General features: G+C 39.2%; 2 protein-coding genes across 2 annotated transcripts in view; both read left to right on the forward strand.

Moving 5' to 3' along the window:
* LOC125298516 (histone H3-like) overlaps nucleotides 1-24,630 on the forward strand; it is a 72,305-nt gene that overhangs the window by 34,081 nt on the left and 13,594 nt on the right. The gene's annotated exons all lie outside the window — the stretch shown is intronic.
* Nucleotides 4,563-24,465, forward strand: LOC125298488 (adhesion G protein-coupled receptor E2-like). The gene is made up of 19 exons (XM_048249242.1): nucleotides 4,563-4,581; nucleotides 4,740-4,757; nucleotides 6,081-6,158; nucleotides 6,904-7,032; nucleotides 7,133-7,279; nucleotides 7,799-7,942; nucleotides 8,425-8,562; nucleotides 12,148-12,179; nucleotides 12,446-12,526; nucleotides 13,930-14,080; nucleotides 14,980-15,093; nucleotides 15,313-15,494; nucleotides 17,104-17,265; nucleotides 17,492-17,698; nucleotides 21,229-21,461; nucleotides 21,770-21,836; nucleotides 21,955-22,046; nucleotides 22,149-22,311; nucleotides 23,124-24,465. Exons 1-19 carry the CDS (start codon nucleotides 4,578-4,580, stop codon nucleotides 23,295-23,297), a joined length of 2,316 nt encoding a protein of 771 aa, XP_048105199.1. The 5' UTR covers nucleotides 4,563-4,577; the 3' UTR covers nucleotides 23,298-24,465.

Genomic DNA, 24,630 nt, shown 5'->3' on the forward strand with positions numbered 1-24,630 from the left:
AATAAACACTAATACTTGAAGTTTGGATCCCTGTATGTTTACAGAACTATGACAAAAGTATGACCTCAAACTGACAGTTTAACCCTAGGAAAGCAAAAGCCAGATGTGTTTTTTATTCATACCATCAGTGTGTAGTTGGCACATTGTGTGCTTATTATTGTGATAGCTTGTGTTTACTGTTTGATAGGAAAACACAATTTTTACGAAGGTGTGAAGAGTTAAGCAAGGTGTGTTAGCTTTTGCAAGAGAACTACAATGTTTTGCTGATTGGGTGAAAGGTTTTCCTATTTGTGTGAAGAGTTTTGCAAAATGCCATAGTTACAAAAAATATGCTTAAGCAATCAGAAAACTGTAAGAATAAGTGTATGTGCAGGATGGATAGTATGAAGAGCAGATTAAGGCATAAGTGTAATTACAGTATGTGCATTTGGTTAATTAGGGTGTGCCTGTGAGATTTTAGGTGGCATTAACCCTTGAGGTGGCATCAATCAAAAAGTGAGGGGCGCATATGACAGATGGGACGCAAATGATCTGGAAACACTAATACTGTATGTCAGTGCTCTCAAAATTAACGTGATCGCATAATGGCAATCAAAAACTTTAAAATATAAATAAATGTACAGTAGATCTAATTAGGCCATAATCTATTTTAAGTTAGAATGAAAAACTCAGAATGCGTTGCCTATTTTAGAGATGTGTTTTATTGTAGGTCTAAATCAACACATGAACCAGGCTTTGTTTATTGATTAGCAAACCGATTGGGGTAAGTAAGCTACTTGGGAAAATATCCTTTGAACAGATATCAAGAACCATGATCAGTGAGGAACAGAAGTTACCTGCTCTTACTTTACTCCTAATTTGCTCTGCAATTAGTCATTTCAAGGTCACCGATAATGCGTGCTGGCTGCATTTTGACGGGTTCAATGTGAGGCTAGTGCAAGACGGCGGGGCTTGGATTTAAACATGCAAACAATTTCATCATATATTGCTTTCAGTGGAAATGCATGGAGTTGCCTTAATTTATTTAGAGAGTGAATAAACTTGTGAAACAGAGAAGTATTTTCATGTAATCCATTGATTTCAACAATATAACTGTATTCTAAATATCAACTATTTAAATGGTAACTGTACGGAATACAGTTCATAACTTGTATTCTGAAAACGTAACGCTGATTCCGTTACTCCCCAACACTGTCATTCGGTCATCATGTGATGTGTATTCAGCAGAGCCGGACAGTAATTTACAGTACTTGAGTACAATTTTGAGGGATCTGTACTTTACTCGAGTATCATTTTTGGGGAGTACTCATGACTTTACTCAAGTAGGCTATATTTGAGAGGCAAATATTGTACTCTTTACTCCGCTACATTTCTATCCATAACCGTGAGTACCCGTTACTAAAAGAAGGAAAAAAGAAAAATCTCGGAAACCCTCGATTTGTTGTTTCCCTCTCAAACGTGATTGGATTGTGCAGGCACCACTGATTGGGACAGCCTATCTGCAATCACCTTCAGCTTTCCACCAAAGTCAACTCCATGGTAAGATTTAGATAAGAGACGAAACCATGGACGAAACAATGGATGAAGACGCAGCAGGTCCATCCCGGGAATGTGCCAACCCGTCGCCCCACCTCGCCAGACTATTTAAATTTTCTGAACAAGTTAATGGTAGTGTTCGCTTCAAGTGTTTCAATTACAAAATAGTATTTTGTATTTGAAATAAGTATTTTACATACATGTATTAGAAATACTGCCCATCCCTGGCAACATGGTAAAAAGTTGAAAATGACTTGATTTTACTTTTAATTCCTTTTACATTCTCCAAGGTATTAACATTAACATTTTTCATAACTTCATGTAGGACATTTCTGTACATAAATGTAAGTACTGTGGCAGTAGTAATGCAATATTTAGAAAATGTAGGCTACTCTTGTACTCTTGATACTCAAGTTCTTTTAAAAACAAGTACTTTTACTTGTAGTAGTAGACATCTGACTGTTGTACTTTTACTTGTACTTGAGTAAAATTTAGCAAAGGGTATCTGTACTTTTACTCAAGTAATGAAGCTGTGTACTCTGTCCGCCTCTGGTCTTCAGCCTACTGCACTTACATGAGTCATGCGCCCATGTTGGAGCCCTGCTCTGCTAGAACCCCAGTTCTTCTTGAAAAAAGGAACTAGCCTATGTTGATTCCCATCTGCCTGTAGGATTAGGGGGATTCAACTTGTAGCTACCGCCTTAAACTGACTGCATAATTATTTCTGAGATTCTGATGACTTCTGAAGTTTTTAACCATGATGTATATGCACAATTCATAAAAGTATTTCAGACATCTCCTAGCCTACTTTCATAAAGAGTAGAGCGCCATGTATGAGATTTTCCAACATGATGTTTTTTTGGTTACTTGTCTAATCAGTTGCCTTTATCAAAGTCCTTTCAGGCAAGTCCCTCCACTCGGCGGCCATTTGACAACGCTTTTTGGGCACTCGTCGGGCATCCATTTTGGCAGAAATGCGCGTGCGCAAGGCTTCACGACACCAATCTTGCTCCAGCGGCGAGATCACAACACATGATTGGCACGATGTCTTCACAACACACCATATGATTGGCTCAATGTATTCACATCACACCACATGATTGGCTCAATGTATTCACACGTCAACGTTTTACCGAGGAAGCGGTGGGATATGTGTAGACAACGGCCATATTGGCGTGACAAACTAGCCCCATGCATTTCTATGGAGTATTTTTTGAGTGCTGTGTCTCCACATTAGAAAGTCTCTGCCTTTATTTGTGCATACCCCAATATTGCAACATAATCCAACATACATGTACTGTAAGTAGCCTACAGTATATTCCATCATATGATGTGTGTGAAGTTGATGTTATTCTTTTCCTGCTTTGATTTAACACATTTGTACAACCCCAAAACAGAAAAAGTTGGGACGTTGTGTAAAATGCAGAGCACTTAACCCTTAAAGGTGTAGGTTTTTGAACATTCTAAGTTCCGCAACAATTGAAGGTTCTAAAATTCTATGTTGAATTCAATGAACCCAGATATTCTTTAGAATCTTCATTTCCCAACATTCCCGTCACACCGGTGTGACGGTACTCCTTTAAGGGTTAAAGAAAAAAACATTTACTAATTATTGGGAGTTTATACTTTTATCAAGCATATTTAACTTTGTGAGCTAGTAGTTCAATATAGATAGAATGAGGCCTGTAATATGATTGGCTCAATGTATTCACATCACACCACATGATTGGCTCAATGTATTCACATCACACCACATGATTGGCTCAATGTATTCACATCACACCACATGATTGGCTCAATGTATTCACATCACACCACATGATTGGCTCAATGTATTCACATCACACCACATGATTGGCTCAATGTATTCACATCACACCACATGATTGGCTCAATGTATTCACATCACACCACATGATTGGCTCAATGTATTCACATCACACCACATGATTGGCTCAATGTATTCACATCACACCACATGATTGGCTCAATGTATTCACATCACACCACATGATTGGCTCAATGTATTCACATCACACCACATGATTGGCTCAATGTATTCACATCACACCACATGATTGGCTCAATGTATTCACATCACACCACATGATTGGCTCAATGTATTCACATCACACCACATGATTGGCTCAATGTATTCACATCACACCACATGATTGGCTCAATGTATTCACATCACACCACATGATTGGCTCAATGTATTCACATCACACCACATGATTGGCTCAATGTATTCACATCACACCACATGATTGGCTCAATGTATTCACATCACACCACATGATTGGCTCAATGTATTCACATCACACCACATGATTGGCTCAATGTATTCACATCACACCACATGATTGGCTCAATGTATTCACATCACACCACATGATTGGCTCAATGTATTCACATCACACCACATGATTGGCTCAATGTATTCACATCACACCACATGATTGGCTCAATGTATTCACATCACACCACATGATTGGCTCAATGTATTCACATCACACCACATGATTGGCTCAATGTATTCACATCACACCACATGATTGGCTCAATGTATTCACATCACACCACATGATTGGCTCAATGTATTCACATCACACCACATGATTGGCTCAATGTATTCACATCACACCACATGATTGGCTCAATGTATTCACATCACACCACATGATTGGTTATAAAACAACAAGAGAGTGTCTGTCTGCACCCTCCCCCCTGCTGAGAAAAGGGATGTGGACAAACTGGCTTTTGCAAGATGTCTGTTGCAAATGCAATTCCAGCTTGTGTGAAAGGCATCTTTGAGAAATGTCTTCTTACTTCTGCACAATAATGCTCTTAGCCAAAACAATATATAAATACAGCTTTCTATTCAGAAAACATGGCACCCTTTGTGTGTGTGTGTGTGTGTGTGTGTGTGTGCGCGTGTGTGTGTGTGTGTTGTCTGTGCCCAAATGTTTTTTTGGTACATCTCAGATGAAGTAACCTCAGATGAGGCAAATCTCAGATGAAATCTTCAATGAAGTAACATGGGTAAGGTCCAAATAGCCACAAGTCATTGCAGGCACAACAGATAGAATCCCCTTCCTGCTTCCAATCTTTACCAGCCGGTTGGATTAATTAATGGATTAATTCGCCACTGAAATTAACCATTTCATATACTGTCCCTGCCGCTTCTATGGAAACTAAAGTCATGATCTTGATACTAGGTGAGTACCAAAACAATGGCTATCTATATGAACAAGGGCAATGTGCCCTAATTAGGCAGTCGTGGCCTACTGGTTAGGGCTTCTGGCTTGTAACCAAACAATTGCCGGTTCAATCCTCGACCAGTAGGAACGGCTGAAGTGCCCTTGAGCAAGGCACCTAAGTGCTCACTGAGTTAGTGTGTGCTTCATCTGACTCTGTGTTTAAGACCAAATTCCTTGGCTGAGAAACCTGATTTATATTTATGAGTTACATCTATTAATTATACAAATAGCTCCCAAGATGGAGAAAGAGAGTTTGTAGTGGTTCTGTAGTTTTGTCTGTTTTGTCATGTATTGCATATTTCAAATATAATGTTCAAATATGACTGTCACCTCACCTCACTGTGCAAATCCTTTTCCAGAGGTGAATAATTGATTGATGAGCGGCAAGAATACTATATGCTATGTACCCTATTATTGACTGGGAGCGAGAGAGAGAGTTAGAGAGACTTGATTTTTTTGTTTTGTTCTTCTTTAAATCAAAACTGCACCCTACATAATGTCAATTCAAATGTTGATACATGTCATACATGTAGCTTTGGCAACAATGACTTCATCCATTCATGCCAAAAGAATATAAAGAATAATTGGATGTAGTTTTAAGAGAGAGAGAGAGAGAGAGAGAGAGAGAGAGAGAGAGAGAGAGACTTTTGCAAGTTGTCTGTTGCAAGTCCACTTCAGTGACACTTCCTGGAGTTTCTAGATCTTTTGAAATGCAACTGTATTGTTGTTAAATGCCCTTGGTCAGTCAGCTTGACATATGCACACACAATCTCATTATATAAACAGTATATTTCACATGATACAGCATGAGACACACAAACCATTTTAACATTTTTAACGTCTGTATATTTATAGTATGAGTTACAGTTCTATAATAAAACTTGAACCAGCATTGAGACTTTTTGTACCACCAGAGGAGCGCATGGCAAAAAATCAACACTTTATTGAGTGTAAGATAAGAATAAGCTTTGCTTAAGCTTCGCCTTGTGCCATCTTGCGCCGGGTGCACAGTAGAGCCATGTGTGTACAACCCAAATTCCAAAAAAGTTGTGAAAATTTGAATAAAAAAAGTCAACCCTATATTTAATTGAGAATAGTTCAAAGACAATATATCAACTGTTGAAGGAGAGAAATTTGACTATTTCATGGAAAATATCAGCACATTTTGAATTTGATGCCAGCAAGTCTCAATGTCTCAAAAAGCACAGTGAGGAGCAATTTGGTAATTTTGATCACTAGTGCATTGAATTATAATTGTGTTTTTGTGTCTGTCTGTCACAGGCCTGTGTTTGATTATTGGATGGCGTGTGAGTGGAACATGCGAAAAGGGATTTGTCTTTCAGAATGAAGAATGCGTAGGTAAGGGTGCCAGTGACACAACCTCTGGCAAATAGCGCAATCCGGATTTTTTTTTAGCAAGTGTGAGAGACAGAGCGAACACGTGACATAAGTAGCGAGAGAGAATGATGAAGGGGGCATCCTGATTGGTTTCTTTGTGTTATTTTTGCAGACCTATCTCAAAGAGTATAGAGATATGCAGCCATATAACTGGGTATTTCCCAGAATGCAGGCCTATGTCTGTCCACAGGGTGTAATTCTATTAAAACTACATTAAATCTAATAATGTTTAGCACCACTAATTAGTATAAACAAAAACAAGCCTAGACTTTTTAAATGGTTGCTCATTCTCATGATTTTGACACATTTTATTGATGTTTTGTGGTACAATATCTGTGTTTTGGTGTTGTCCGCAACCAGAGTTTTTACATGTTGGGCCATATCTCAAACATTATTTATCAAAAATTAATAAAAAAAATCATGCATATGAATTAAATGTTAACTGAACTAATGAACTGCATGCACACATTATGCATGCATTTCCTACTTTATTTTGCTTAATGTTTACCTGTCCCATGGTTTAGCCGTTATTACCAGCACACTCTACATAAAGGCACTTTGCTACTGTTTTCAAAATGACATCAAAATGACTGATAATTTGATGCATAACAATTAGTCAAAATTTTTATTTTATTTTTCAAAATTTCAGTAACTCAAATTGACCCGAAATCTGAGAAATACCCAACTCTGTAATTCCTCTCTGCAGATATTAATGAGTGTGTGGATGGAACAAACGCATGTAACCTCACTCAGACCTGTGAGAACACACCTGGCTCTTTCAAGTGTGTCTGCCTTGATGGTTTTAGGCAGGGACGTGGTGAACTGGCCTGTGAAGGTAAAAAAAAAAACATGCTCATTCACTTTAAAAAAACAATATTTCTTTAGATTTATTTTCAACAGACTCTTCCATCCTTTTTTACATGACAACAACTAAGACATGAATGAATGTTGCGAGTCTGATGTTCCTGTCTGTGGTCTTAAGGCCCAGTGCATCAACTCAATAGGCAGCTACTACTGCGGATGTAATCCAGGATATGTATCAAATACAGAGAAGGTGTTTATAACAGATGGCCATTGCCAAGGTAAGTGCAGCCACATAACTAACTCTCTCTCTCTCTCTGTCGCTGTCTGATGTAGCCTGATGTAGCATGATTGGGAGGTGATTATGGGACATGTTTCAACCGATACAGAAGGAAATATGCCTCTGCACACAATTAACCAATCAGAGCAACAAAATAGCCTACAGTATATACCGTAAATCCTGTAGAACAGCAAAAACATCCTTCTTCAACAAATGCCTTAATCGCTGTTTTCTGATGTTTTTTTTTTTTTTTAAGTTATTGCATTTATGTTACAGATGTGATAGCTAAATTTAACCATTTAGCTTCTCTGTCAACAGTCTTTTTGTTTTTTGAACAAAATCAACTGAAGCGCAATCAGATGACTAGGTACTGTTGCTCATCTGACATGATATAAGCCCACACAGATGATTTGATGGATGCGTCCAGCTTTTTTTGGCTTTTTTTGTTAGGCTGATCATGGACCTGTTGTAAAACAATTTACTCTCTCTCTCTCTCTCTCTGCTCTGTTCCTCTCTGCAGATATAGATGAGTGTAGGGATGGAAGTCATATATGTGCGCCTAGTCTGACCTGTGAGAACACACCTGGCTCTTACAACTGTGTCTGCAGTGACGGGTTTAGACAGAGATTTCTGTATGAATTTGGATATGGACTGGTCTGTGAAGGTAAAAATCAACATCTCTCTAACTGTTTCTCTCTCCCCCTTTCTCTGTAGTTTTGTTACAGTATTTTGTGTAGACTATTCAGAGCTCTACCAGGTATACTATCAAGCTAATCAAGAGCGCTAATATAGGGTACAGTCAGGTCCAAATTAAAAACGAGGGAGAATCTTCTTCAGTCAGGTCCAAACCAAAAAGAAGAGGGACAGTCTCCATATGAGGATTTCTGCTGTATGATTGAGCAATTAGGTTATTGACTAGCTGGGCCAACAACACATACCTTGAAAGACCCTAATGAAGAGGAAGAGATACAAGAGCTCAGGAGAAAACTCATTCCTGGGGCTGAGGTGCTGCAGAATGGAAGCTAAAAAGCCAATACTTTTTGTCAAACGCAAGTGAATTTCTACCTATGTATGTCTTCTCTCTCTCTCTCTCTCTTTCTCTCTGTCTCTCTCTCTCTCTCTCTCTCTCTCTCTGTTCTGTTGCAGATGAGGATGAGTGTATGGCGATTCTTCCTGTGTGTGGCACACATGGCAACTGCACAAACACCCCAGGCAGCTACACCTGCACCTGTCCTGAGGGCTTCAGGAACCCCAATAATAACAGCACCAGAACCCCTTGCGAAGGTGAGACTGTGACTTAAGGGAAGGGGAGCTAAGCCAACTCTGGGTGAGTACATATATACGTTCACAAATACATCAGTTCCAGCTTTGGTGACAGATGGTCTATCAAAGTCCTTTTAGGCAAGTCCCTCCACTCAGCGGCGATATTGCAACGGTTTTTGGGCACTTATCGGGCATCTATTTTGGCAGAAATGTGCGTGCGTAAGGCTTCACGAGACCAATCTTGCTCCAGCGGCGAGATCACAACACATGATTGGCACGATGTCTTCACAACACACCACATGATTGGCTCAATGTATTCACATGTCGACGTTTTGCCGTGGAAGGGGTGTGATATTTGTAGACAACTGCCATATTGTCGTTACAAACTTTCCTTCTTGTTCTTGTTCTTCTTCTTCTTCACTTACTGAAAAGTTTAATTTCATTATATAAATGATACACATCATGACTACAAATAGGAACATATACCCCATTTTATCAGGATGGTACCAGCAGTTCTCTCACTGTTCTTGGACCAACATTTTTAAATATGCAACAAATTGAGGAGGTCTGTTGTTGGCCAGTCAGTTAAGTGGACATTTGTCATGTTTGAAATCATGTGACTTTGAGGAATATGGCAAAATCCTTTGTTGACTACTAGCCTAACTACAATAACTTTGGCTGTTCGTTGTATAAACAGCTTTTGTATCATCTTCAAATTAATTTGAATAGTTTACAGGAAGGACGGGTGTATGTACTATCTGAAATGATAAATGCTGACTTCTATAAACACTATTTGCCTCCCAAATAATACAAAGCCAGCAAGACTTGAGCCTTGACTGCAGACACAAACAGAGAAATCCACTGGATGTACTCAATTGTTTATTTAGTTAAACTGTATTTTCCAACTTTTTACTAAATATGAAATATGTTTCTACATTGTTTAACAAATGCATACTGTTATTACAAACGCATAATCTCTCTCTTTCTCTCTCTCTCTCTCTCTCTGAACTTAGGCCTACTACTAGTCGCTGTCTTTGTTACTATGATTGAGGAAATTACACGTTTCTCATCAATGCAATGAAAAAACAGGGATAGCATGGAGCTCTTGCAAAATGTCACACTATTCCAAGAAAGAAAAGTTGATTCTAAAATGAATACTTATCTATAGATATTCAGTCTCAGTACTTAAAAAATATATACATATGCAATTGCTGACTTCATTGACAGCAAAATGTTATGAAGCATGTGTACCATTGATGATATGAAGCGTGTGCACTATTTACGTATTTAAATGATTCTTCCTTGAATGTTTTTCCGCAGACTGAACAATTAGCATTAGAATTGAAACAGCAATGAAATAAATACTACTAGTTAAAGAAAGCCCTACATAACAGAAAAATATAGCAATACTAAGCATGGGCGTGATTTATGTTAGGGACGGTACTGATATCTCCTAAATCTGACCCCACCACTATTTTGATATTTGTTGAATATGTATTTTAAATTAAAGTCTGATCATGTCATGCATTTTGGTTCCAAATTCACTTGAAAACAACTGTTGTTTTCGGTTAAGTGACTCACATATATTTACATATTCACATATTTGCATATTTATTTATATTAGAGCTGTTAATCGATTAAAAAAATAATCAAATTAATTACATACTCTGTGATTAATTAATCTAAATTAATCGCATATATAATTTTTGCTGTGAAAGTATTTAATTTTTTAAAATTCAAATAAATCATTGAATAATCAGCATTAGTGACATTAAAGTTCAAAAACTCTTATTATTATTTTAATAATGGCTATAATAATCTATATGACCTAATATGCTGAGGAACTAAATTCAAAAGTGCTTCGGGAAGAAGTTGTTTTTCACATACAAGATATTTCAGGCCACAGATATAACCTAGGGGACACAATGAAAATAAATTAACACCTCCCTCAATGTCAACACTATTTCTTTGCATTGATGTGCGACTATAGAGTTGATGAACTCTGGTGATATGCAAATTCCTTGCTGCAGACATTGCATAGGACTTTATTTTAATCAACACTTTATTTTTATCAACACCATCAGGCAGTTGTTTAAAAGTAAATGTTCCAATCAATGATCTAGTCAGCACATTTTCTTCTCTCTCCTTCATTTTACAGTCTAATGGTTACTGACTACAACGGCTCAGGGTCAAAGGTCATATGGAATCGATTAATCTGCGTTATTTTTTTTAATCAGTTATTTTTTCTCAAATTAATTAGTCGAAATTAATCAGTTATTTTGACAGCCCTAATTTATATACATTGTTAAGCCATTCAGTATCCCACCATCATGGTTCTTATAGTGTCAGATTCCAGGCAACCCAATTTCTATTGGTATGCTTCCTGGTGACATGGAAACAAAAATATGAAAACTTTCATGTAATCAAGACAAGGGCGTAGGTTTGGTCTGAGCTTTGGTGGGGACACTAGACTACCCACTAATTCCCCGGAAAAAAAGGAAAAGCCACTCAACTCTTTCACCAGCCACTATAGATATATAAAATTATTAAAATGTGCTACTGTCCAACTACCCATGATTAAAATGTGCTACTGTCCAACTTGATCTATACTGTGTAGCACATAATCTGATTTTAATATGTATACATATGTAGGCTATATTTAACATTTATTTTCTATTTGGTCTGTTATGAAATCATGCATTGACCCATTTATGCAGAGCTCAGTTTTAAGCTCAGCTCAGTTTTAAGAAACTTAAATACATGCATGCTTAGCATTTTGTGAAAAGAATCATTAAGGCTACATTGACAACTCTTAACCATAGCTGCCTGTATATTCTCTGATTCTAATATTTACAAATATCTAGACGATATAAGCACAGCTCAGTTTTAAGAAATGCTTTAAGCCGAAAGACCATGTTGAATTTTTCTACAATTTATTTCAAAACCGGATTACTCTGGAACAGCTAACTATACACGGGAATGCATTACACCCTTTGTGTTCGGTAAGGTCTGCTATTTATTCTGATATAAGGGTTGTCATGTGTTGCGTGAAGAGTGTGTAGGCCTACGATATTCCACCGAGACGAATGGATGTGGAGATGGGCACAGAGAATAATTATTAAATCTCTTGAAGTTATTTTTTCTCGCGAACTGTTTATCACAGCAAATAGTGGCTATATAGCACCGTTTAAAAGCTGAGAAAAGGCTCTTTCATGTGACACATGTGTGATGAGTAGCCTACTCGAGGTAAGCACACTACACGATCTGTACGAGATGATCCGCAGCAAAGTGAGAAAGTATTTAACTCGTTGTAGCGCATGTGAGCGCTTTCCCCCCCATTTCAACCTGAATATTGGTGGGGACATTTCAGTCGTAATCTGACATTGGTGTGGACACGTCCTTCGGTCCCCACACAAATCTACGCCCCTGAATCAAGATACAAACACCTTTTAAAATACAACATTCATGTTTCTAGATTTGATCTTTCATAATTTTTCACTTGACATCTATGTTGTTCTTTTGTTTCTCTGATGCAATATTACCCTTTTGAGTTTCATCTCTCTCTCTCTCTCTCTCTCTCTCTCTCTCTCTCTCTCTATCTTTCAGAATGGGTCAATGTATTGCAACAGAAATGCAAGGTATGGTTGGAAATGGACATGGTATTTATTGCAATAGTTAACATGAATGATGCAATCAACCAAGCCAATTAAACTAACATCTTTACGATGTCCTTGACAACTTTGCTTTGAGACACTCTGATAAACAGTGAGAGGGCTCAAGTGTTCGGGTCAGGGGTCAACAAACCTTGCTGAGTTGTGTTTGCTGTGAAACTGTACGCCCCCACACGACACCCCTCTTTCCTCTCTAGCGACCTTTGATTTGACCTTTGACCTTTGTGTTACAGAAGGCTGATAATGTCTGTAAGCTGAAAACCCTGCAGGATCTGACGAAGAACTTGACAGAGTCTTCCAGAGTTTCACCTCCTGTGAGTTCAACTAACTGACGATGCACTGACAGAATGTCCCAGACGTCTCAGTTCACTCAAATCTCATGCAAACATTATAGAGCAGCTGATCTATGCACCACTATCTGCAGCATCTGCAGTGCATTAGTGTAGTGGCTAAGGAGCTGGGTTAGCATGCAGTAGCCTAAAAAGCTGAAGGTTCAATTCCCGGCTCCCACGGTTGTGCCTTTGAGCAAGGCATTTAACCTCAAGTTACTGAAGGAAACACCAGTTCATGTAGGCATAGGCATAAGTCATGATCAAGGGGGCAGGCGAATTCCCGGAAGTTGAAACACCCTGTTGAAACAGCTGTGGTTATCTCTTCGCTAACCTAATGGAACGGCCATTCATTTAGGTTTTTTTTAAATCCCATATTATTTAACTTCATATAACATATACTATAGGACACTGACTGGATCTGCTTCCTGTTATCTTAATTCAGTTAATTACTTAATTCACTATATTAAGATGTAGGCCTACATCCCCAACCGCCCACTGCGGTCTTCTGATGAGCGTCTGTTGTGTCAGCCATAAATGCTAGGTCAGCTCTTTTCCTTACATGGTTACATGGGCACTTATCAGGCATCTATTTCGGCTTCACGACACCAACCTTGCTCCAGCGGTGAGATCACAACACATGATTTGCACAATGTCTTCACAACACACCACATAATTGGCTCAATGTATTCACAACTCAGCACATGATTGGCTCAATGTATTCACATGTCAACGTTTTGCCATGGAAGGGGTGTGTAGACAACTGCCATATTGGCGTTACAAACTAACCCCATGCATTTTTATGGAGGATTTTTTTGAGTGCTGTGTCTCCTCATTAGAAAGTCTCTGGTAATAGTTTTACGTCTTTCAAGAGGGGGCTGAAGGCATATCTCTTCAACATGCACTTAGTTTATTAAACATTTTTTATGCGTTTGTATATTATAGTATTTGTTGTATGTTGCTTTGGACAAAAGTTTCTGCCAATCACAATAACCATTAAAGGGCCTAGGTGACCTAGGTGACAAAATGTTAACTAACTCTCTACGTCAAGTGGGTCAAGCTGAATTAATGTTTGACAAATTTAAAAAACGAAATAACACTGCTTTGCATGCACTGTCATAAATATGAATGTGAAAGTGTAGAACATATTATGCCCAGTGAGTTAAAGAAACATCCTCTTTGTCAAGTATAGTTTCTTATCAACTTGGCTCAATTTTTCATTGTGTCTTTTTTAATGGGTTGCACGGTCAGGGTCTGACTTTCTATGAGCCTGGTCTGCATGAATCCCTGTGATGCATGTGTGTGTGTGTGTGTGTATGTGTGTATGTGTGAGTGTGTGTGCGTGCGTGCGCGTGTGCGTGTGTGTGTGTGTGTGTGTGTGTGTGCAGGTTTTGTTCCGATCATTGGACGTGTTGCTGGAAGCTCCCCCGGTGGGTCAAGAGGATGTTGTGGTCCAGCTTATTGAGAAGCTGGTGCAGAACGTGCAGACCTCCTCTTTCACCACGGAACACACGGAACATCTCACATACAACAATACAGGTGTGTGGACATCAAATACAATGAATTCAGCTCTAACCTGTCATCTCGGTTAGTTTCAGATCAACTATCAACAAAACTACTAGATGCTATAGATCAACTTATTTCAAGTACCCAGTGTCACGATCTGTCTCAAGACCATGGCAAATATGGAGACAACTCGAGGGGTTTAGCGTTAATAAGATAATAATTTATTTACAAAAAAGGTCTTTACAAAAAAGAAAGTAACAAAACAAAAGCAGAAGACGCCTCAGCCAACACTTGGGCCTGCTGCAGTCAAGCCACCCAGACACAGGGTGAGGTGGGAAGAGGGAAGAGGGAAGAGACCGGACACTCCCACAGGCTAGCCTATAAAGGTACACCCGGGCCAAAGTCCTTTTAGGCAAGTCCCTCCACTCGGCGGCCATATACCAACGTTTTATGGGCACTCATCGGGCACAGTCTTTGGGTCGAACTGCGCGTCACGACACCAATCTTGCTCCAGCGGCGAGATCATAACACATGATTGGCACGATGTCTTCACAACACACCATATGATTGGCTCAATGTATTCACATCACACCACATGATTGGCTCAATGTATTTACATGTCGACGTTTTGCCGAGGAAGGGGTGGGATATGTGTAGACAACGGCCATATTGCCGTGACAAACTAGCCCCATGTATTTCTATGGAGTGCTGTGTCTCCACATTAGAAAGTCTCTGCCCGGACCCAGGTGTAACAATCAGGAAGCCTGCAAGACACACAAGACAAGATAGGGACACCTAGTGCCCCGGTGGACCCCTGCAGTAAGACAGGGCAATGGCCATGGCACAGGCACCCATGGTAGAGGGGCCGTGACACCAGGCACAAAATGTGTGTGTGTGCGTGTGTGTGTTTCTCTTTTATTTCTTTTACCTAGAGGTGGACATCATGCATTTAGGACCAAACACTTCCTTAACTGGGTCCTTGCAGCTGAAGACTGTTGGCATAGTTCTTGAAATTGATCTTCTGGCGATCGCACAAAACAATAATGGTACGACTACTTATGCACAGAGCACAGTGTCTGTGACAAACTCATGATTTATATTTCAAACAGAAGAATATGGCATAAACAAAGACCCTTTTCTGCCTCAAGATGTTTAAGGAATCCAATTTATGAACTCTATGTGTCGATGGATGTATCTGCCAGTGTCCTTTTACCTTATTTGTTAGAGTTGTTAATATGTATTAAAGTCCTTCTTTCTTTTATAAGGTTCAGCATCAGTGGTCCTCTTAACTTCCAACCACATGCACACTGTCTTCAACAACAGCCATTTCCGTGCAAGAAATGCTAAACGTACATACATGGGTGCCAAAGTGGTGTTAGTCATCTTGCCCCAAGTAATGGTCAAGAGGCTGTCCAAGCCAATCATCCTGACCTTGCAACACTTTAACGTAAGGTCTAACTTTGCTTTACTTTGTGTGGAGTTTTATTAACAGACATTATTATGACCGCCGCGCAGCGAAGGGTGTTAGGTGTTTTCATCACAATATCTCTGGCTGACATGGTCAAAACTGCACGAAATTAAAAGTGTAAGATCATTATGACACCCTCCGAATGCATGCAAAGTTTTGTGTACTTTCGTTAATGGGGGGCCTTACAATAAAGTAATTTATGTGTACATTTAGTGACGTACACCAACAAGGATTCCCGGGACACTGAAAGACCGGGGTACACAAAACTTGGTGGGCATGTAACCCCACATGGATAGCATGGAACCGTTGTTTTTCGTTTTGATCTGTAGCCCCCCCGCTGGACTGGACCCCCGAAAGGAGGGTAGGGCAGGCACAGTTCTCTGTGAATATCTTGAGAACTGTAGGGCCTAGGATGACCAATTTTTTCCGTATGTTTGCCTCCAGGGGTCATGTTAACCCATTTCATGTGCACACATGTGCACAAACAGATACACACGCACACACATACATTCACAGTAATCATCATTATGACACATACTCACACAGTAGACATATAATACGCATGCATGCACAGGCACATACGCAGGCACACACACACACACACACACACACACACACACACACACACACATAACATAAACATGTACATGCACACAATTCAAGAATTTCTCAGAATTATGAACAGGGAAGATGGAGGTGGGCTTGTATAAAATGAATTTTACATTGAAATCTATGAACTAATCATGTTTTAGTACTTGTCTAGCAGATACCAGTGAGAATTGAGTGTGGATAATGCAATTTAGTGAGACAGTTAGAATCATATAGGCCTTTCAGCGTGATTTATTTTTGTGGAAAAAATGTGCTGGACTGGGCAGCGGTCATATTTTCTAGTTTGATAGTGCATTGATTTAAGTTAAAGACACAAGTTGTCTCTTAGTGAAGTTTTTGGGAGATACATTTGTCCTACTCAGACAAAGCTGCCACAACAACTTCAGCACTACACTCACACCATTAGCACTTACATAACATACAGGCTCTTGAAGACCCAACTATTCCAAGAGTACCTCTTCTCATAAAGAGTTCAGATGCAAAACGCTCTAAATCCGTTTGAGCAGTTTTTTTTAAATGAGCATTTATTTTGAATCAGGCTCCTATAGGTTTTTGCCTACAAATCAATATTTCAGACCAGGGAGAGAGTGTTATTGACTGGGTTTTGAAGCAAAATTGTTTGATTAACATATTATGTGTGGAGAGCATTCATGCATGCCCAATACACCTAACATGCACCTACCTAACATGTACCTTTCTTCTACCTTCTCCTTCAACCACCATCCCTTTTGAATACATGTTGAGGGCTTAAACATCTGCACTCTCATCCAGTGGAAGTCTTGTAGTGTTTGTAAAGTAGTATTTATTGTTTCTGTAAGGTCCCCTTTGCAATGTAGCTTGGATTTTAATCCTCATGTTGTAAGTCATGTGTACATCTACCAAATAAATTTACTCTGTTTATACACATATAATGAGGTGTGATGAATCTTGAATTCTGAATCTTGAATCCTGAAACGTCTTTACACTGTTTCTGTGCTAGGTCTCAGACCCAGCGGATGAGCCTGCCTGTGTGTACTGGAGTGAGGGTGCTTGGGTCACGGACGGCTGTTCTGCAAGCGAGTCCAACTCCACACACACGGTGTGCTCCTGTAGCCACCTGTCCACCTTTGCACTGATCATGCAGACAAACCCGAACACTGAGGTCTGGACAACAACTTCAATGTCAAGTTATTATTATTATTATTATTATTATTATTATTATTATTTTTGTTATTTTTGTTGTTGTTATGAGAGACCAGCGTCGAGAGAGCAGCCTTTTTATTTTTTGTTGTAGTTGTTGTTGTTATCCCTGCTATTTTATAATTCTTATTGTTATGTTATTATTTGTATGATCTATTTAATATTTCACTTTTGTGATTTGTTTTCAGACCGATCCCGTTGTAGAGGCACTGAGTGCATTTTTCGTGCTGGTTGGCCTCGTCTTCCTGACCGTTGCCGTGTTGACCTTTGCCCTCTGCCGGAGGAACTCCCGAGTGTCCAACATGGCGCGGCTCAACCTCTCTGTGTGCCTGCTGCTGGCTCACGCCCTCTTCCTCCTCACTCAGACGGCCATCCGACTCATCCAGCCACACAGGGTGCTCACATATATTTCTCAGTATATCTTTCATATATTTCCCCTACATACCTTCCTGTGTTGCTATGAGTAGTAGTAGTAGTAGTAGTAGTAGTATTAGTAGTAGTAGTAGGAGGAGGAGGTGGAGTATTGGTTATGATGGTAGGTAGGTTGATAGGTCGGTAGGTAGGTACTCTGATACTGTACTCAGAGGAAAGGACCATTCAAAAGAAGATCTTTTCTTTGACTAGTATGTGAGCTCAATTCAAGATCAATGTAGAATTTTGACCATTGTCAAAATGCCATTGTCATATTCTTTTTCTACTCAAATAGCCTCCAAACAAATTATTTTTCCTATGGCCTGGTTTTGACCTGGCGTGCATCGTCACTGATTCGACAAAGCGGCAACAGAGTTATGATAAAATGTCCAGATAAAATGTCCAGATTGTGCGTTTTCCATGAGTTTTCGATCGTCATATATTTCATTTCCATTCATCACAGAGTTGAAAAAAATCATATAAAGGTGTGTTAGAGTGTCTAGTTTCGTAATAAAAAAAAAGAGCTAAAAACGTAATATTACGTTTTTGGCACTCAACGCATTGGAAGGAAAAATGTAATATTACGTTTTTGGCACTCAACGCATGGGAAGGAAAAACGTAATATTACGCTTTTGGCACTCAATGAGTTAATACAATCTCTATGAAGCCAATTTGATGGTAAAAAACTTTTTTTATAATTATTTTTATTTACTTTTCAGAGATTACATTGGAGTCCCAATATGCATATCAAACAGAATATTATAACTTTACCATCATAATCTCGATTTACAACAAATCACTCAGTCACACAATACATAGTCTTCCACACACAACATACATCTACACCCATATCCACATACCATCCATCTACCCCTGTACCCTGCAGTGGCGATTCTAGACATTTTTAACAAGGGTGGCACTAGTGAGGCACTGATTAATTCAAGGGTGGCATGAGGCAAAACACCCAGATAAACAGAAACAGGCTCAAGATGTGAAATTAGCACAAATACATTAGGAAAAACCAGATGCAAACACCATACTCATAAATTGAAGGACAAAAAAAAACACAAATACCTTACTCTCACATAAAATGTCTTTGTATTTGAATACAATGTAATACAAACATATTAAAGTTAATTATCTAAGTTGTCTGTCACTGGGCTATGCTGCTCTAAAACAAATTCCATCATGGGGACATTAAAATATAATCAATTGTATTATATTACTGTAAATGAAGATATACAAAATATACTCATCAAGACATTTCCCCCCTCTATGGCCATCTATTTTTTGTAGCTGTTACAATAATTTGACCTTTAAAGTTCTCAAGAAACTTGAGGTTGGTATGAAGGAGTGTATTGTGGATGTGTGCAAACATTGTGCACGTTGCACATGGTGCAACTTCTTGCAGGGCAACCACATAACCGGTTCCAAGAATTTGGCACTATTTTTAAACTACAAGCCTATAAAGTATAAAGTATTTTGATACAAAATATGATGCCATTTTTTTTCCAACTAAATAAAATAAAAATGACAACATACTATTTTGTATTTTACATACATGTATCAGACATACTGCCTATCCCTGGCTGTTGGCTGCAGCAATTACTGATTGTTTTGTGTTTGTTTTGTGTTTATGTTAGTTTTGATCCAATTTGACAGCTTTGCTATGTTGCCCACCCAAAATTTCTACCAGCCCACCCAAATATAGTAGCCTAGCCTAGGTTAGAACCAGCCCTGCCCTGCATGGAGACATATTTTTACGATAATAATGGAAAATGATAGCAAAACTTTAGGTTTTGTTAACGGAATCTCCCGACCCTCATTCATCTATTTGCACAACAGCCCACATTCTGCCTTCAATCCAGCGAGACAAGTAAAATAAATGTTTTTTTTTTAAAGCTGTCATCGTCATAGGCTCGATATTTAGGCTACCTCTGTTAAGCCTACACAAAGTTGCGTATTAAGGAGTATTTCCTTATCGGGGAAACCTTTCGTTCTGCAGTTCAATTGTGCCGCAGGCCAATAAAGACAAGTGTGTTTGCCACTTACATTTCTGACGTCTGACACTTCACACTGCTGCAAGTGCATCAAGAAAGGTCCCGCCTTACACCATGTTAATGGACAATCGTAGACTAGGATTTGGGGTGGCACCTGGGGTGGCCAATCGAATCTCAAGGGTGGCCTGTGCCACCCGGAGCCACCCCTCTGGCTCCGCCCCTGGTACCCTGCCCCCCATCCCCACATACACACACCTAACGTAGACAAAACATCCACATCCACACTCACAAACACACACCTAACGTAGACAAAACATCCACATCCACACTCACAAACACAAAAGGTTCCCCATCAGGTTTCCTTAAAAAAACTAATTTTAAAACTTTGGAAGGACACACAGTCCCCGACCTTACAAGAATAGAGGGGACTGATGAGATATTATTGAAACATAGAAAAAGAAATGTGTGAGGACAGAAATAAAAAGCAGCAGTTTAATAAAATATGGCAGGAAATCTATAATGCTTTATGAAGGGCCCAAGTAAAGAAAACTGATGAGATGGTAAACAAACTCGGGGGAATCGTTCATCTAGCATAGCCATCTAGCATAGCCATAGAGCATAGCCGTAGAGCATAGCCATAGAGCATAGCCATAGAGCATAGCCGTATAGCATAGCCATAGAGCATAGCCATAGAGCATAGCCATAGAGCATAGCCGTATAGTGGGTCGCTAGCAATGTAACTTCAAAAAATTGCTGACATCTTACGATACTCGTGAAACATTACCTTGTCAGTAGATATAGCTCTTTGGAGATAGACTGCCTCCACAAAAAAAGCATTTTCATTGTGACAGTGGGAGCAAGCCATGAGAAGTAGGCTATTTACAATGGCAAAGTAAAATATAAATATATCACAACTCTAAGGGGAGGTCTAGAGTTACCAAAAATACCTGAAACTGCATAGTATACCTTTAAAGGTTCTGCAGGTGGTGTGGATGCTATATCGAAACATAGATACTTTATTGATTCCAAAGTAGATTTATGTCATGAATAATATAGCCTTTACTGATTCCAAAGTAGATTTAGGTCATGAATAATATGACCTTTACTGATTCCAAAGTAGATTTAGGTCATGAATAATATGACCTTTACTGATTCCAAAGTAGATTTAGGTCATCATGAATAATATAACCTTTACTGATTTCAAAGTAGATTTAGGTCATGAATAATATGACCTTTACTGATTCCAAAGTAGATTTAGGTCAGGAATAATATGACCTTTACTGATTCCAAAGTAGATTTAGGTCATGAATAATATGACCTTTACTGATTCCAAAGTAGATTTAGGTCATCATGAATAATATAACCTTTACTGATTTCAAAGTAGATTTAGGTCATGAATAATATGACCTTTACTGATTCCAAAGTAGCTTCAGGTAATAAATAGTGTTACCTGTCTATGGGACATATTAGGTTAATTTGGTTTGGACACTAGCTGAAGTCTGTCTGTCCTGCAGGTCCTGTGCAAGCTGCTGGCCGGCATGCTCCATTTCCTCTTCCTGTGTTGTTTCGTGTGGATGTCCGCCGAGGCCGTGCTGCTCTTCTTGTCTGTCCGCAAGCTGCGGCAGATCAAGGCCAAGAACCGCACTGGCCCGCACTGGCGATACAAGCTTCTGATTGGCTATGGGATCCCACTGGTCATCGTGAGTGTGTCTGCGATGGCTATGCCTGACGGACATGGAAGTGAGAAGTGAGTAGGGAGGGGGTGTGAGGGGTTTTAAAGACACGTTTCGAAGAGTCGGTGCGCACATCCAAAGTAAAGTTTTTAAAGATACCACAAGTAGTTTTGTTGATAAAAACAAAAAAACAAGATGCTTTTGGACTGACGATGATGCAACTGCAAATACACAATAAACAAATAGGGTTTCCATATATTAGCCAATTTGCATATGTTGTTTCAGCCCATTTTTGTATTTCTGTACATGTTCAGGCAACATATTTATATCCAATGGGCTGGTCTGTTTTTAGCCCAAGTTTTCAAATATTTTTTTTTCACAGGTGCTGGCTGGTGACAGAGAAAGGATTCAACTGGAGTTTTCTTGGTCCTGTCTGCTTAATCCTCACTGTGCGTAACAAATTATGATATTGTGTTATTAAAAAGGATGAAAGAGAGAGAGAGAGAGAGATAGAAAGAATTGTGCTGTTGCATGGGTATAGATTTGCCTTTGTTTCTTTCTTTTAAGGGAAATATCATATTCTTCATCATGATCTTCATCACCATCCATACTACTCTGAGGGCAAACTGCAGTGAAGCCTCTAAGGTCAAATACACCAGGTATGAGAACAGAACACCCATCACATCCTCCCTCAAGCAAGCACACCTTAACAGACAGACAGACAGACAGACAGACAGAGTTTGATGGTCATTTCTTTGCAGACTCCTCCTGTTTAAAATCATGGCCCAGTGTGTGATCCTCGGCTGCCCCTGGATATTTCTGATGGCGTCAGAGAAGAGTAGAGTGCTGGAGCTCCTCTTCGTCTTCCTCACCTCCCAGCAAGGAACCGTCATCTTCCTCATCCACTGTCTACTCAACAACGAGGTCAGTCAGTGCCACAGTCCCTCTCTGTCTTCTCTCTGTCATACCTCCTTCCTCTCCTCTTCCCTCTCTTCTCTCCTCTACCTCCTTCCTCTCCTCTCCTCTTCCCTTCTCTACCTCCTTCCTCTCCTCTTCCCTCTCTTCCCTTCTCTACCTCCTTCCTCTCCTCTTCCCTCTCTTCTCTCCTCTACCTCCTTCCTCTCCTCTACCTCCTCTTCTACCACTTCTCCTGTTACCACTTTAACTACTTAAAATGTAGGCACTCCTCTATCCTCTAGTACTAGTAAAATGCAGTGGTAATTCCTAGCTTTAGTCCCATCAGCACTGTAGCTTTAAATGTTATTCTGTTTGTTGTAGCTGTAGCTCTGTAGCTGAAATGTTATGCACTTTGGATAAACGCGTCTGCCAAATGAGAAAATAAATGTAAATGTAAAATGAATGGGCTTCCGTCCACTGTCTTATGCAGTGGACAGTGTGGATAGGGGAGATTATCTTTATGTTTTAGATTATTCACTCTTTATGTAGCAGCTAACCTCAAAATACATTATGGTATCATGTCTGATATAGATATTACAGTTACAGTTAGGTGCACACAATTTACAGTAAAAAGCATAGGGGTTTGCACACCGGATTCTGCTTCCAAATAGATTTAATGGTTTACCACCTCATGTGTGGTGTTTCAAGGCCAAGCACTTCATCTGCCATGATGTTCACAACGTCCCGACTTTTTTGTTTGGGGTTGTATCTTTCGGGCCTTCGTCTTTTCACATGTTTCACACCATGTCCGTGCTTGTGTCATTCGGGATTGTCCGCAGGTGCGCAAGCAGTACGCCACCTGGTGGAAGAAATGTGGCCTGAGCAGTAAGCTCCCAGGGACCTCGGCCTCTGGCCACCTCACAACAACTCGGTCCTGCAGCGACTCACAGACTGGTGAGACCTCTCTGCACACTGCCCAGCAGACTGATGCCGACAAAGAGAAAAGTGGATGAGGAAGCCACTCAATTGGTTACAATAAACAATTACTTTATTGTAGGACAGAAGTTAAATAGGTGAAATTCACAGTGCTCAGCTAAATTTTCCATACCTCTCAGAACTTTCTATTCTTTGTGTGTTCTAAAAAAAAGCATTATTTGGATAACGGCTCTGGATCTGTAAATGGAAAGCAATCATTGTGACATGGACCGAGCTATGAGTCATTCTAGTGCATCAGAGCAATTTTCTTGGCATCTGAGTCCAAATTACCAACTTTTTGCCAAGATAATACACTTCCTAAACTGTTCCATTGGTCCAAAACCTGTGTCATATTTGCTAACTTGTAGACATTTTGATTAAATTATTATATTTCTTTGCTTAATGCAGTCTTATTCATTTTTAAACAAAAACAAAAAAGGTTTAACTATTGTAATGTTCATATATTCGGTAAGTCGCTTTGGAAAAAGTAGAGAGCGAAAGTAGTGGGCGAAATCCTTTTAAGAAATGTGCGCACAACATCAGTTCCCTTCGTTACATGGGCAGAGAAGGCTGAAAAGCCCCCTAGAGGTGGTGACCATGAGCGACTACTACCATAACCATAACCATCAATTATTAGAATTGGTGATTCAATTGTGGCAGACAAAAAAATAATTTTAAAAAGTATGAACTAGAAACTGATTTTGTGATTAAAATATATTTTATAATTAGATGCAAATGTGATCTTTAAGTCCAATCAATCCTTTTGATAGCTTGATTTTTAGAAATATAATATAAAATGTTGCACAGTACCAGAGCGAGCATATGTGTTTTATTTTCATTTTCTTAACTTCATAAATGTTTTCCTATTAGAATAATTCTGTTAATATTGTGATCAGAATTTTAGTAACCTATACTTCTATGAGTAAAGTTTTCCATTAAAATTGTCATGGTCTGTCTTTAGAAAGTGGATGAGGAAGCCACTCAATTGGTTACAATAAACAATTAGTTTATTGTAGGACAGAAGTTAAATAGGTGAAATTCACAGTGCTCAGCTAAATTTTCTATACCTCTCAGAACTTTCTATTCTTTGTGTGATCTAAAAAAAAGCATTATTTGTATAACGGCTCTGGATCTGTAAATGGAAAGCAATTATTGTGACATGGACCGAGCTATGAGTACTTCTATGAGTAAAGTTTTCTATTAAAATTGTCATGGTCTGTCTTTTTTGTCATATACATTATTATGCTGTTGTTTATAACACACACACACACACACACACAGTAACACAAACCGACAGGAAAAAGCACAACACAACACAACATAACACAACACAACAATGATAAAACACGGAAGCTTGCTTCATCTTTGCTC

The sequence above is a fragment of the Alosa alosa genome, chromosome 7, assembly GCF_017589495.1.
Source record: "Alosa alosa isolate M-15738 ecotype Scorff River chromosome 7, AALO_Geno_1.1, whole genome shotgun sequence".
Lineage (NCBI taxonomy): Eukaryota > Metazoa > Chordata > Actinopteri > Clupeiformes > Clupeidae > Alosa > Alosa alosa.

Bases quoted from the DNA above. Each gene is read 5' to 3' on its own strand.
- LOC125298488 (XM_048249242.1), top strand. The intron at 12,180-12,445 runs GTATGGTTGGAA...TTTGTGTTACAG, and splicing joins TATTGCAACAGAAATGCAAG to AAGGCTGATAATGTCTGTAA. The intron at 22,047-22,148 runs GTATGAGAACAG...ATTTCTTTGCAG, and splicing joins TCTAAGGTCAAATACACCAG to ACTCCTCCTGTTTAAAATCA.